The sequence below is a fragment of the Callithrix jacchus genome, chromosome 3 (assembly GCF_049354715.1).
Source record: "Callithrix jacchus isolate 240 chromosome 3, calJac240_pri, whole genome shotgun sequence".
NCBI classification, from domain to species: domain Eukaryota; kingdom Metazoa; phylum Chordata; class Mammalia; order Primates; family Cebidae; genus Callithrix; species Callithrix jacchus.
Window position 1 is genome coordinate 131,974,222 of NC_133504.1, and position 12,443 is coordinate 131,986,664.

Sequence of the window (12,443 nt, forward strand, 5' to 3'; positions counted from 1 at the left end):
CTGAATAAAGTGAAGAGCAATTTACATGAAGATCAGGAAGGACATTCTAAACTGAAAGAACTTGAAGTGTAAAGGGACTGAGGCAGAAGAAATTTAGAGTGCTCGAGAAACGTATAGAAGGTCATGTCCATGAAAGGGAACAAGAGATAGTTGTGGTGACGGCGTTAGAAATTTAGGTAGAGAATAAAGCATGTGTTGCCTAGGAATCCATGGGACAGAGTAATGATGTGACCAAATTATAGCATGAGCAATAACAAACTCGTTGTTCCTAGAAAAACTCACTGAAGGCCAGGAAGGTTTAAAGAAATAGTTCAAGTAAGAGAAAAATTATGACGTCTTCAATGAGGGTAGAAGCAGTTATATATTTTACCAAATTGTCAGAAAAGTCTTCTAGGAACTAAGCAAGCAACAGTGAACCACACATAGGATTTTTCTAATTTCATAGATTCTCAGCAGACTAAACCCAATTATGCATTAATGAACAAAATATCAATTTACCAAGAAATGCTAAAGGATCAGGAAAATACCAAATATAAGCAGACATGATCCTCAGAGAAAGGCAAAGCTGCTGACAGAGATTAGGATACAGGTGGCAATAGTGAGCCACAGGTTCAAGACACCAGCCGTTCTGAAAAGCTCAATACAGATCCAACTTCCAACCTCAGCTTTCTAAGTTAATTTTTTTAAAAAGCAAGAATTAATAATAATAATTCTTTTTTTAAAAAAAATGATTCTACCAGTCTTTATTGAAAATCCAAAATCCTTGGTCCCAATTTGACCTACTGAGTCAGAATTTTCTGGAGAGAAGCCTAATACTCTATGTTGTTTTGAATACTGTAGTGGCCCAGACCTGCTTAGTTAATAAGAAGTGCCTTAATATGATAAAGTATGCATAGCAGAGAGAAGCGGAGACTTCCAGCTGGCAGATACTGACAGTTCACTCACCCAAATTTTAACCTATGGAATCAAATGTAAAATACATGTCTTTTTAAACCTTGTGTTTAAATGAACTAATACATTACTCATGTGTAGGGTATCCTGTTGGAAAGCTTTAAAAATGTCATCTGGGATGCCCATGCCATATGCGTTTCTGCAAAAGCAAAATAGAGTGGTAATGATAACAGCTGCTTTAGAAAGACAGCTGGCAATAGTTGAAGACTAAAACAAGAAGCAGCAGAAAGTCATTAAAACATATACAAGAGCCTGGCGAGGTGGTTCACACCTGTAATCCCAGCACTTTGGGAGGCCAAGGCAGGTGTATCATGAGGTCAGGAATTTAAGACCAGCCTGTTCAATGTGGCGAAACCCTGTCTCTACTAAAATTATCCAGGCGTGGTGGCACAGGCCTGTAGTCTCAGCTACTTGGGAGGCTGAGGCCGAAGAATCATTTAAACCCAGGAGGCAGAGGTTGCAGTGAATCAAGATTGCACCATTGCACTCCAGCCTGGGCAACAGAGCAAGACTCCATCTTAAAAACAATTTTTAAAGTAACTTTATTTATAATAGTTCACACCAAAAGATAATTCAACACCCATCTATGTCTGGGTGGAAAAATAAATATTAGTTACTTTGGTTGGATAGTATTTACTGAAAATAGACCTCATATTACTTTCTGGGCTGCTGCATACATTCAAATAATTTTATCTGAACTGTGGCTAAAAGGTGTTTTCATATGTAAAAGCTCATGGAGCACTTAAGGTTGGTACACTTTATTGTTTATATTATATGACAATAAAAAATGAACCAAAAAATGTCATCTGATGAAGTTTTAAACACATTCATGGACTATCATAGACCGAGAAGATTTCAGTATTGTTTTATTTACCTCTCCCAAGGCTTTAAGACATAAAATATGGGTAGATAAACCAAATGCATGGAGATATATTTATCTGTTTTTCTAAATATACTTAACCAATACTTGATTCTATTTATAATTTTAATATACAGAAAGTATTGGCCACAGGGATGCTTGAATGCTATTTTCTTATTCCATTGAACATAGCTGAGGTTCATGTTTTCATCATGTTCATTTTATTTTAAAGAATGGGGCCGGGCGCGGTGGCTCAAGCCTGTTATCCCAGCACTTTGGGAGGCCGAGGTGGGTGGATCACGAGGTCAAAGATCGAGACCATCCTGGTCAACATGGTGAAATCCCGTTTCTACTAAAAATACAAAAAGTTAGCTGGGCATGGTGGCCCGTGCCTGTAATCCCAGCTACTCAGGAGGCTGAGGCAGGAGGATTGCCTGAACCCAGGAGGCAGAGGTTGCGGTGAGCCCAGATCGCACCATTGCACTCCAGCCTGGGTAACAAGAGTGGAACTCTGTCTCAAAAAAAAAAAAAAAAAAAAAAAAAGAATGAAGAAGACATTATTCTATACTAAGTGTAACTATCAGTGTTTTATTTAACATTTGAAAGCCCAACATTTTTTGTTAATTAATAAAATCAAAGAAGTTTACTCAAAACTTTTTATTAATTTAGAGTCATCAAAGCCACAGGATTCAGGGAAAAAAAGCATCTTAACTCTATAAGCACTTTGCCTTTGGATCTCATCAAGCATTTAAAAAAGTGCCAAGTTCAGTGAAGAGGCTACAAATAATTTTGACTAATAAAGAATGAAACAGTTAAGTAATAATGGAAAATTCATTATTAAAATATTCTTAAACAATTTTCTAATATTTTACAACTGATATTATTACAAGTAGTATTTATTTGGCACCCACCTAGTACCTAACATTGTACCTGAAGAATAAGATATCAATCTTTAAAAAAGATGCATCTATATTATTGTTCCTATAATAAAGATTGAAAATATGTTTATAAAAGTTAACTAACAGAATTACACAGAAATGGCTGGCTGCCAAAATACTTGAAATCAATTGAAGTCAATTCTATCTGACTTCAAGCTATCTGTGCCATGGCAGGCCATTCCATCTTGGAACACTGTGCCTTAAACTAGATTACTATATCTGAAAAGTAAGGAGACTATATTGTTTTATACAACTGATGGCAGGATTTTGTGTATTATTGTGTCATTGAGATATTAGACGTTTCTACATTATATTATTATAAATAAGTCAAACAGACACAGATGAACAATTCTGAATAATTCAGTACGTACTAGACATATGTACTGACACTGAATGATTAAGGTCAGTTGGATGACTGATGGTGGCAGCCACCATTAGAGTGGGAGGTTAAAGATAAGTAAGGTGAGGAAGCTAGAATTATTTATATGGTAATTAATTAGAGTTGGCAATCTCAGTATATATGCATCTTTAGGTTAATATAGATATAATAGTTATGTATATAAATATGTGTAGATATACACAAGTTAATATACATATTTATGTCCTTGTTCTGTCAGCTGAGAGGACTTAGAAGCAGTGGCATCTCAGTGGTGAGGAACACATTCAACACCCAGATCTTAGTTTCAAATACCTTCGCCAATAAAGGAAGCAGTTCTCCTTACACAAATGGACGACCCTAGGAATGGAGCAATGAATAAGCAAGATGAGCCTAGAGTACCTGGTCTTTTAGTGCCAGAAGATAAGAAAATGATGTCATAAAAACACAAACAAACCCATAATGATGGGGGTATATCAAAGAGACATGGAGGTCCGAAAGAGCTTCCAACAGCCAAAGCATTAACAAATTCAGTTAACAAAATATTACACTATAAACCAAGGTATAAAAATATCCATGTCATACTGATGTAAAAAATAAATTTATAAATGAGGAAAAAAGGATAAATTTCCATGCAGAAAAATTCCTAACAATTTAAGTAGATATTCTACCATCAAGAAAGTGAATCATAAATTCCCACTGCTTAAATGTGGGTTGTAAATAGTGTCTTTCTTCCATAAAGCGCAATATTGAATGCTGGGGGAAAAGTGTTACAATGGAGAAACACAGTAAACTACGTCCCTCAGGCAATCAAAGTTAACATAACAGTGATGATATATTGATAGTGTGTACTCTCAATATGATGTAATAGGAGTGGCAATTTACCTTTGTGGTCAGCCCCCCAAAAACCCACAATCCCATTTTAATCATGAGAAAAATATTAAATTAATCCCAATTGAGAGACAGTTTACAAAATACATGACCAGTGTGCTCCAGAGGTATAAAGGTCATCAAATCAAGGAAACTGAAAAACTGCCCTAGCCACGAGGAGCCTAAGGAAACGTGATGACTAAATTAATGTGGTATGCTGGATGGAATCCCTGGACAGAAAAAGGTTATTAATTAAAGACTAAGAAAATCTAAATAAACTATGGACTTTAATTAGTAATGATCTATCAGTGTTGGTTCATAAATTGTGACAGATACAATGTGTTAATGTAATAATGTAATATGTTTCTAATAGGGGACACTGGATGTAAGGTATGTGGGAACTCTTATTTTTCTATAAAAATAAAACTATTCTAAATTAAAAACTTAAAATATTTGAAACGGACCAGATGATTAGTTCATAATGGAAACTGTAGTAGCTCAAAGGATCTGTATCTTGCATATCACACTAATATGCAAAGATTAGCTCTAACACAGAAGCTACAATATAGAAAATTTTGGAATATTTCTACATATCTGAAAGCTACAACTCAGAAGTTTTGTTAATGATTTTATACTCTTATCAACTTGATTTCTTTGGTATTTTGTTCTCTCCTTATACAGGGACAGTAGTAGTTTTATGATTTGACATCATCCATCAAAATTTTACAAGCACAAATGCTCTAAGTCATCATTTTCATTTGATACCAGACTTAAAAGGTTGAGCTGGCAGAGAATGAGCAAAAGGTATTAGCGAGGGAGACAAATAAGATAAATTGAGCATGCTCCTTGATGCTGACAAACCTGGTTACCGTTATTGTAATGTGCATGATACTTGCAGTGGTGTAGGATTACTGCCATTCACAATTTGTGCATCATCATTATGTCCCCAGGAGCTGTCAGCATCCCCACTTTCATCAGCCTTACCCAGAAGATGCAGAGATGCTCTTGTCACAGAGGAAATTATTCCTGATCTATTCTGAGCTCAGAAGTGGTCTTCTTCCCTCATTCTAAGCCAGTATTTTAAAGCATATTTTTAGCTACTGAACTGAGTTTGCAAAACACTTGTGTTTGTTAACTAAGTGTTTGAAAATGAAATAGTTTATGCTTAACTTTGATGAATGTAAGTAAATTACAAAGTATTCTACTTTAGGCTGATTGTGTCTGTTTTGGTATTTATTTGTTGTCTTTACCACAAAAGATTGATTTTTTTTTAAAGAACCAATTAAGTTTTAAAATGAAGCACAAATCCCAAACTAATATTATCCTAGTATGTTCACCTATGATGAGATCAATTTGGTTTTTAATGATATATAATTATATATGCATTTGCCATTCATTCATTCATCCATCCATTTATTCAATGAATATTTATTGAATTTCTATGTGCTAAACAATTTTCTCATCTTAGAAATAAATTAGTGAACTAAACCAAATCATTTCCTGGAGCTTCATGGAGCATACATATTAAACATAATTTATTAAAAGCAAGGTGGTAATACCATCAATTTATTAGATAAAAACTGACAACTATCTATAAGAAATAGACACATTTTTTAAAATAAGATTTTACTTTTTAAAAAGTAAAGTGAGTAAAGAACTTGAAGACTTAGTCTTTCTCTGGGTTTTTTACTGTTGTGTAAAGCAATAAATTTGTAGTGATAATGGGAAATTGGGCATAATTCATGATTCATAAAGATATTCACTACTGAACAAAATATATTCAAAAATTCACTGTCTTCCTTAATCCTATGTTGTTTCTATTTCGGTAACGTTAGTATTTTTTGATAAACACCACAGTGAACTAGGGGACTCATAGCTTACTCTTCTATGTTGCCATGTCTTTTAGACCTGTTGACTATACAAATATCAGTAGATTGATAAAAAGAACTTTGACTCAAATATTCAAGTGTTTTGTGAACTCAAAATATCCGGACATATCCAAAATAGCAGATATATAATTTCTTCATTAGACAAGTAGAGAGGTTTGATAGAAACTATAGCAAATTGTGATGATCACCAGAAGTTACTATAATTTCTAATGAAATATTTGGGAAAAATGAAAAAGAAAATGTTCATTTTATTTGCTATTATTTAAAGGGTACCATATCTTTGGTGGCATGTTTCTTTAGGAACCTGCCCATGATTAATATATAATTTATTAATAATTTTAGAATCCATTAATTTCAAACATAAATTATAAAAGAGTTTGTGTTGTGCAAATGTGGTACTATAATCACGTATTAGCATAATGGGATATGTCATACAGAGTTCATACATTTTAGAAATTTAGAGGATGCATAAGGTTATCAGGAATGTCTTTATAAAATATAAAATAAAATAATTTACATTTCTAAACTACTGGAGAAAATATAAACTGCAGTTTTATTATGACAAAAAAGGATATTTAGCTGATTGTAAAATATCTTCGGAATCTTTAAACCTTATATAGAGAAACTAAAATTTAATTGGAATTTTTTTATAATTCTACAGTCTCAAAATGCCAATATATAAAATACACAGAACAGGTTTAATTTTAGGGCCTTATTCATCACATTGCTCTTTATTTAAATATTTTGCAGCTCCCTCTCCAGTTACCAATGTGAAAAAAGGGAAGATTGCAAAAAACAGTATCTCTTTGTCTTGGCAAGAGCCAGATCGCCCCAATGGAATCATCCTGGAGTATGAAATCAAGTATTTTGAAAAGGTAAGAATAACAGAATAAAAAATGTCCTCACTTTCTTTCTTTTCTTTTTTTTTTTTTTCATTTTAGCAACTGCAATTATCCAATTTGTAGAAGAGTATGCTGCAATTTTATGTATAAATCAATGACAATTGATTCTTCAGTCATAATTATGGAGGCTAGAAGTGTACAGGGAGCTCTTTTTTCATGTTCTGCTGCTGCCAAATAGTTTACCCTGCCTAGATACTGCCATATAGTCTAATATCCACTTAACTGAGTTTCACAGCATTAAAAGATGAAGTCATAGGACATTTGAAAGTGTTATAAATACTTCAGCTGTAGACTTTCGGTAGTGACTTCAGTGTGCTAACAGAGAAATTGTGTGTACTTGCGGCCAGTAACTCAACATAACACCTATACTGTTAAGGAGATACGAAAGATGAGACACATATATCACATACAATTTTTAAATATTCTTAGCAAACATCTGGCACTGTAGTGTAAACTTTATTCTTAAATTTCAGGTAAAAAATAAAATACGTATATTTCACATTCCCTATATTTTCTTGACATCCTCTTGTTCTCTGAGTCTCTTATAGCAACTTTTATGCACTTTACCATAATAGTTATTGAGGTCTAAAGGTTGTAATAAACTCTTCCTCTTTTCTGAATTCATATCCAAGTGAGCTACTAATGAAGGAGTCATACAGATGAAAACTGAAAAAGCTTATAATTTCTAAAACTAGGCTGGAGTATGTGGCTTAGATATGTAGCCACCATATGAGTTTTCCCACCACTTCTGCCCCATTCATCTGTGATTTACAATGTTCATATATTGAATTTATTAGTGGATGAATAGTCTATTATTTTTTAGTCATCTTTCTAGAAATAACTTACTGTTAGTATTATATACTACTATCATATCATTAGGAAACATAAATGTTGACACTTATATTTCTTTTTTTTTTGTCTAATAAGGTTCATGTTTCAAAAAGACACTTATATTTCAAAAACAGGTAATAAAATACATTATTTGATGACAAAAAGAGGTTATTAAATACCAAGAATGCTCTTAGATAATACCACTGAGACAAAGTTATGTTGGGATATGGTTAACACTGTTTATTGTCAACAAAAGTGTAATTGAGTGGGATATAGTGACATTAAAATTTCTCACTGATTACTGTTCCTCTGAGATTAGGAGTGAAAAACAGCATTGCAAATTCCAGAAGTCTGCAATTTAAACATAGTATATATCAAAAAAAAAATTGTAAAATTAAGGTTTATGTTTCTTACTCAAGTTTTTGTAACCTTTGTTATGCTATATTGATGCAAAGCTATGTAGAGTTATATAAATATATATTAACACATGCTGAATTCTGCTGTGAGCATTGTTTATAAATTTTCATTGTGATTAAAGTTGATTTTAAAAGAAGATAAAATGCAGAACAGAACTTTAAAGCATGCAGACACCAAAACTGTGTATTTGACTATATACATCTAGATGCAATAAGGGTTAGCAGCAGGAAGACTAAAAGTGTAACAAGTACTTACATTTTCTTTTAGCTCTGAATCAACCAGCTGGAACTAATGGCTGGCTTTCTTTTTTGTCCTTAAGGGAAACATCCTGTTTTTTCCCCTTATGAATAACCTTTGATTATTTTCATGACCACTTCCCAGCATATGCATTAGTTTTATTATATATGTAATATTAAATAGTAACACAAATTTATTTATTTTTTTAAGTTGCTGCTTCTCTTAGAACAAAGACTTACTCAACAAGTGGTGGGAAGGAATTTCTATTAAATATTACTTCTACTGAGTTTTACCAATATTGTGATATCATTTTCTTTATAGTTTGATTCCTCTTTGAATTACATTTATTTCAGTATGATTTTGTCTTATGTTTAATAGTTCATATTTAATGCGGTATTAATCCATTATGTTATCTACACAACTCAAATTAAGAAAAAATTACCTGGGAAAAAATATTTCTATACAGATTTTCAATAAATTAATAATAGTTTGTCTATTTACATTCATTAAAAGGAGCAAAATCCTTATATAATATATCGGTGGAAGTAATTAATTTATTTTTGATATCAACGTTATACCTATAAAGATTTTTTAAAAGACTTTTATTTATTAAAAACGGATTATGAGCTTTCATACCATCTATTGAGGTAGGGGTCTTGATAGGTTTCAGAGTGATTTTGAGCTTTCAGAATGACACCACCATTTTACTGGATGGCTTTTGGCCAGACACAGGTGGCAGAGCTTTCCAGGGCACATGCATTTGCCAGCTGGCATTTCTGCCTCTGATTGCCCTGCTCTAATAGAGGTCATTGGGCTTCTCTGCTCCCACGTGATGATGGGCCTACTGCCATCTCTTAATTAAAGGCAGAGCCAAAGGGAAGCTGCCCCTTGGCAGGGTGTTTGCCAGCTGGCTCCTTCTGCTGAGGCCCTCCCCTCACTGCATGTGAACAGTGTTTGATAAGCAGCTGGGGAATGTAGCTCATTTGCTCAGCTGGGGCATGAAGTCAGAAAAAGGCACTGCCCTGACCAAGGACTTGGCAGCCAGGCAATTGTGGGTGTTGAAGATCTTTACATAAATTTTGTGATATGTAGAAAACTACAATATGAGAGTAATTTGAAGGAATGAAACAGAATTAAATGTTGAAAGACACTTAGATGATTCGCAATGTATATACGCCGGTTTTGATCCACTAGATAATATGCTTTGCTAAATTTTCTTTAATAACGTGTATGGCTAACTCAGAGAGAGACAGTGTACAATTAAACTCTAGCTAAGGAATAACTGAGACATATATGATATTAATTGTTAGAATGCTGTGCAATTGATATTAGATCATACATTATTTCAAGAAGCAGCATTCCACTTTCCTTGTAAATTTTTTTATTTTGGCAAAAAGTGTCAATTTCTAATATTTTTACAAAATACATTCATTGTGCCTTCAGTAGTTAAGATTTACAACTATTGTTGTTTTGTTTTTTCTACTTTTCAATGGGAGAATTTACCTTCCTGCTACAGAGTTAATAGTAATCAATTCCAAGTAGAACCTATTTTCTAGAGATTGTACTTGGCGGTAAATGTATGATCTCTGTCTCTATCTCCTTTCAACATTCTTGATAAATAATTTTGTCTCCATTGTAAGGAAGAAAAAGCAAGTTCAGAGCTGTGTACCCAGATTTTCGCATCTACTTAATAATATGGCTGAAATTATAATGCTGTCATTGATGTCATCTGTCAAACTTTTTATATTACAAATGTTAATCCTTTATGTAAAAATGATAATTATTTAAAGTTCATCACAATTTCACACTTAAATTTTGACTAGACTTTTTCACCACATTAAATTTTCCTTAAATATCAGCCAACAGACAGACAGTTAACTTTTATTTACTACAGCAATCATAGCCAAGCTGGAAAGTAGAATATTATTGAGAAATAGTACTTTTCAATAATATGGAGAAATAATATTTTTCAACAATATGATAAATAACAAATAATATTATCAGGTTTATTCTGCCAAAAACCTGTGCATTCTCAGAAAAATTAGTAACTCATAGTTTACAGAAGCTGTTTACAACTGTTAAAAGGAACACATCAAGAAATTGTTTGCTTTATACTGCTGTGATCCTAGCATACTAGAAGAGCGATGTATGTTTACCAATGAAGAAATGTACTGGTATTATTAGGTAAAGTTTTATAAAATTTAATTACCTACTTTGAATCTTTTGCTCAACTTTAATAAAATTTTCTAAATACGTTAAAGTTTAGATACTTAATTTGTGGTTTAAAAAATTAAAGATCAATCATTTACCTAGGATTAGTCCGAAAATGTGATATTTGGTTTACAAATTATACCATGACTATTTAGAAAGAATTTTGAATTTACTTAACTCTAAGATAATTTTGTATATTTAAATATATTACAAGAAAAATGGTAGATTGTTTTAAAAGAAAAATGTTTATAGAGTGTATATTTTAGATAGTATTAGTGGTAGTCAACTTTGACATGCCATATTAGAAAGAATTACAAATATATAAAATAATTGTGAAAATTAAAACATGTATTAAAGTTTATTAAATGTCTCCACATATATTACCTGTTTCATTTTTACAACATCTCTATGAGGAGACCCAAGCAAATCTCTACCCCAGTTTTACTGATAAGGAAACTGAAATGAACCTGCTATATTTTAGCATGCAATTTCAGGATTTATGCTAAAGTCGGTGTGGAAACTTCAGAGAGATAATGAGGAGTCTAAACTTTTGTGACCATCAAAATAGAAACAGTTCCTATCTGTTTCAGTTCCCAGAACTATGTTTCCAGTATTTTTTTTCCTACTCCATCTCCATTAACTACTTACCCCTGAAAAAAAGAATATTTTCAAAGAAGAATAAAAATGCCTTCCTTATTTGCATTTTTTCTTTAATGCTCTCTATTTAGACTTAGTGAATTAAAATTAAATTTCACCAGTGAAGTACTAATTTCTTACCTACGACCTAAATACAATTAGAAATCAAATTCACTAAAGAGTTAAAGCGTAAGTCTTATCTCACAGAATGGGAGTTATTGTTAACTTTCTATGTGAATAGGCAGGATGTTAGTTATGCTCTAATAAACTATATCGGAGGGAAAAAGCACACAAATAACAATACTAAAATTGAGTCTGTAAAATAATCAATCTCCTACAACATTGTTTCAAAGTTTTACAAATTTATTACTGCCAAAAGCAAGTATTCTAGATGGGTGGACAGTATGTCACCCACCACCCTGAGTTCTAGAAAAAACTTCAATATTCTATGTAAATAGCACACCTAGGTTGTGTAAGATTTTTTTTCTAACATATTATATTTGTACTAATAGAGTCCATTGGTTTCTGATTTATTTTCTGATCTATGGTTCTAAATTTTGCTATCATTAGTAATTGATATGCTGACATTTTTTTTATTGTATGTGCATGTGCATCCCAAGGACCAAGAGACCAGCTACACAATTATCAAATCTAAAGAGACAACTATTACTGCAGAGGGCTTGAAACCAGCTTCAGTTTATGTCTTCCAAATTCGAGCACGTACAGCAGCAGGCTATGGTGTCTTCAGTCGAAGATTTGAGTTTGAAACCACCCCAGTGTGTAAGTCATTTTAATTACTGTCAACTCATGTCTCCGTAATGGTTACCAGAAAAGAGTCAGTGGATCAATACCCTCCCTGGGCACTCTGTCAGTCTCCCTCTCCCTCTCCCTCTCCCAGGCATGACCCCTTCAGATAGGAAGCATCTGTCATGCTATTATGGTAGGTCGGCGGGTTAACACATTGGTCCCTGCTCCTCATTGCATTCAGTCTTCTGGGAGATGGTACATCAGGAGATACTTTAAAAATGTTTAAACTTGCTTTTAGAGACTTTCTTTCCACTGCTGCCATACTTTATTGAATTATTGCCATTTACTTTTTTAGTTCTTTTATTGAACTAGGCTACTAGTCTTAGTCTTTCTATGAAAATTCCACAGGGAAGTTTCTTTAGCATTGAGTTTAGCAAGAAAATGGTGCTCTCAGGAACCAATCTGATCTCATAAAAAAGATTAAGTCTCTGGCACTGTCTTTAAGTGGAGAATCTGGGAGATTTTTTGCAACACCATTTTTATATCACCTTTTTCCCCTATTAATAGTGTAAAACATTT

General features: G+C 32.9%; 1 protein-coding gene across 16 annotated transcripts in view; it reads left to right on the plus strand.

Annotated features, from left to right (window-relative positions):
- EPHA5 (EPH receptor A5) overlaps positions 1-12,443 on the plus strand; it is a 355,442-nt gene that overhangs the window by 246,682 nt on the left and 96,317 nt on the right. For all 16 annotated transcript variants that reach the window (XM_002745798.6, XM_002745799.6, XM_008993253.5 and 13 more), the window contains 2 exons: positions 6,634-6,758; positions 11,738-11,897. In XM_002745798.6, coding sequence (XP_002745844.1) covers positions 6,634-6,758; positions 11,738-11,897 — 285 coding nt within the window. The remainder of the gene's footprint in view (positions 1-6,633; positions 6,759-11,737; positions 11,898-12,443) is intronic.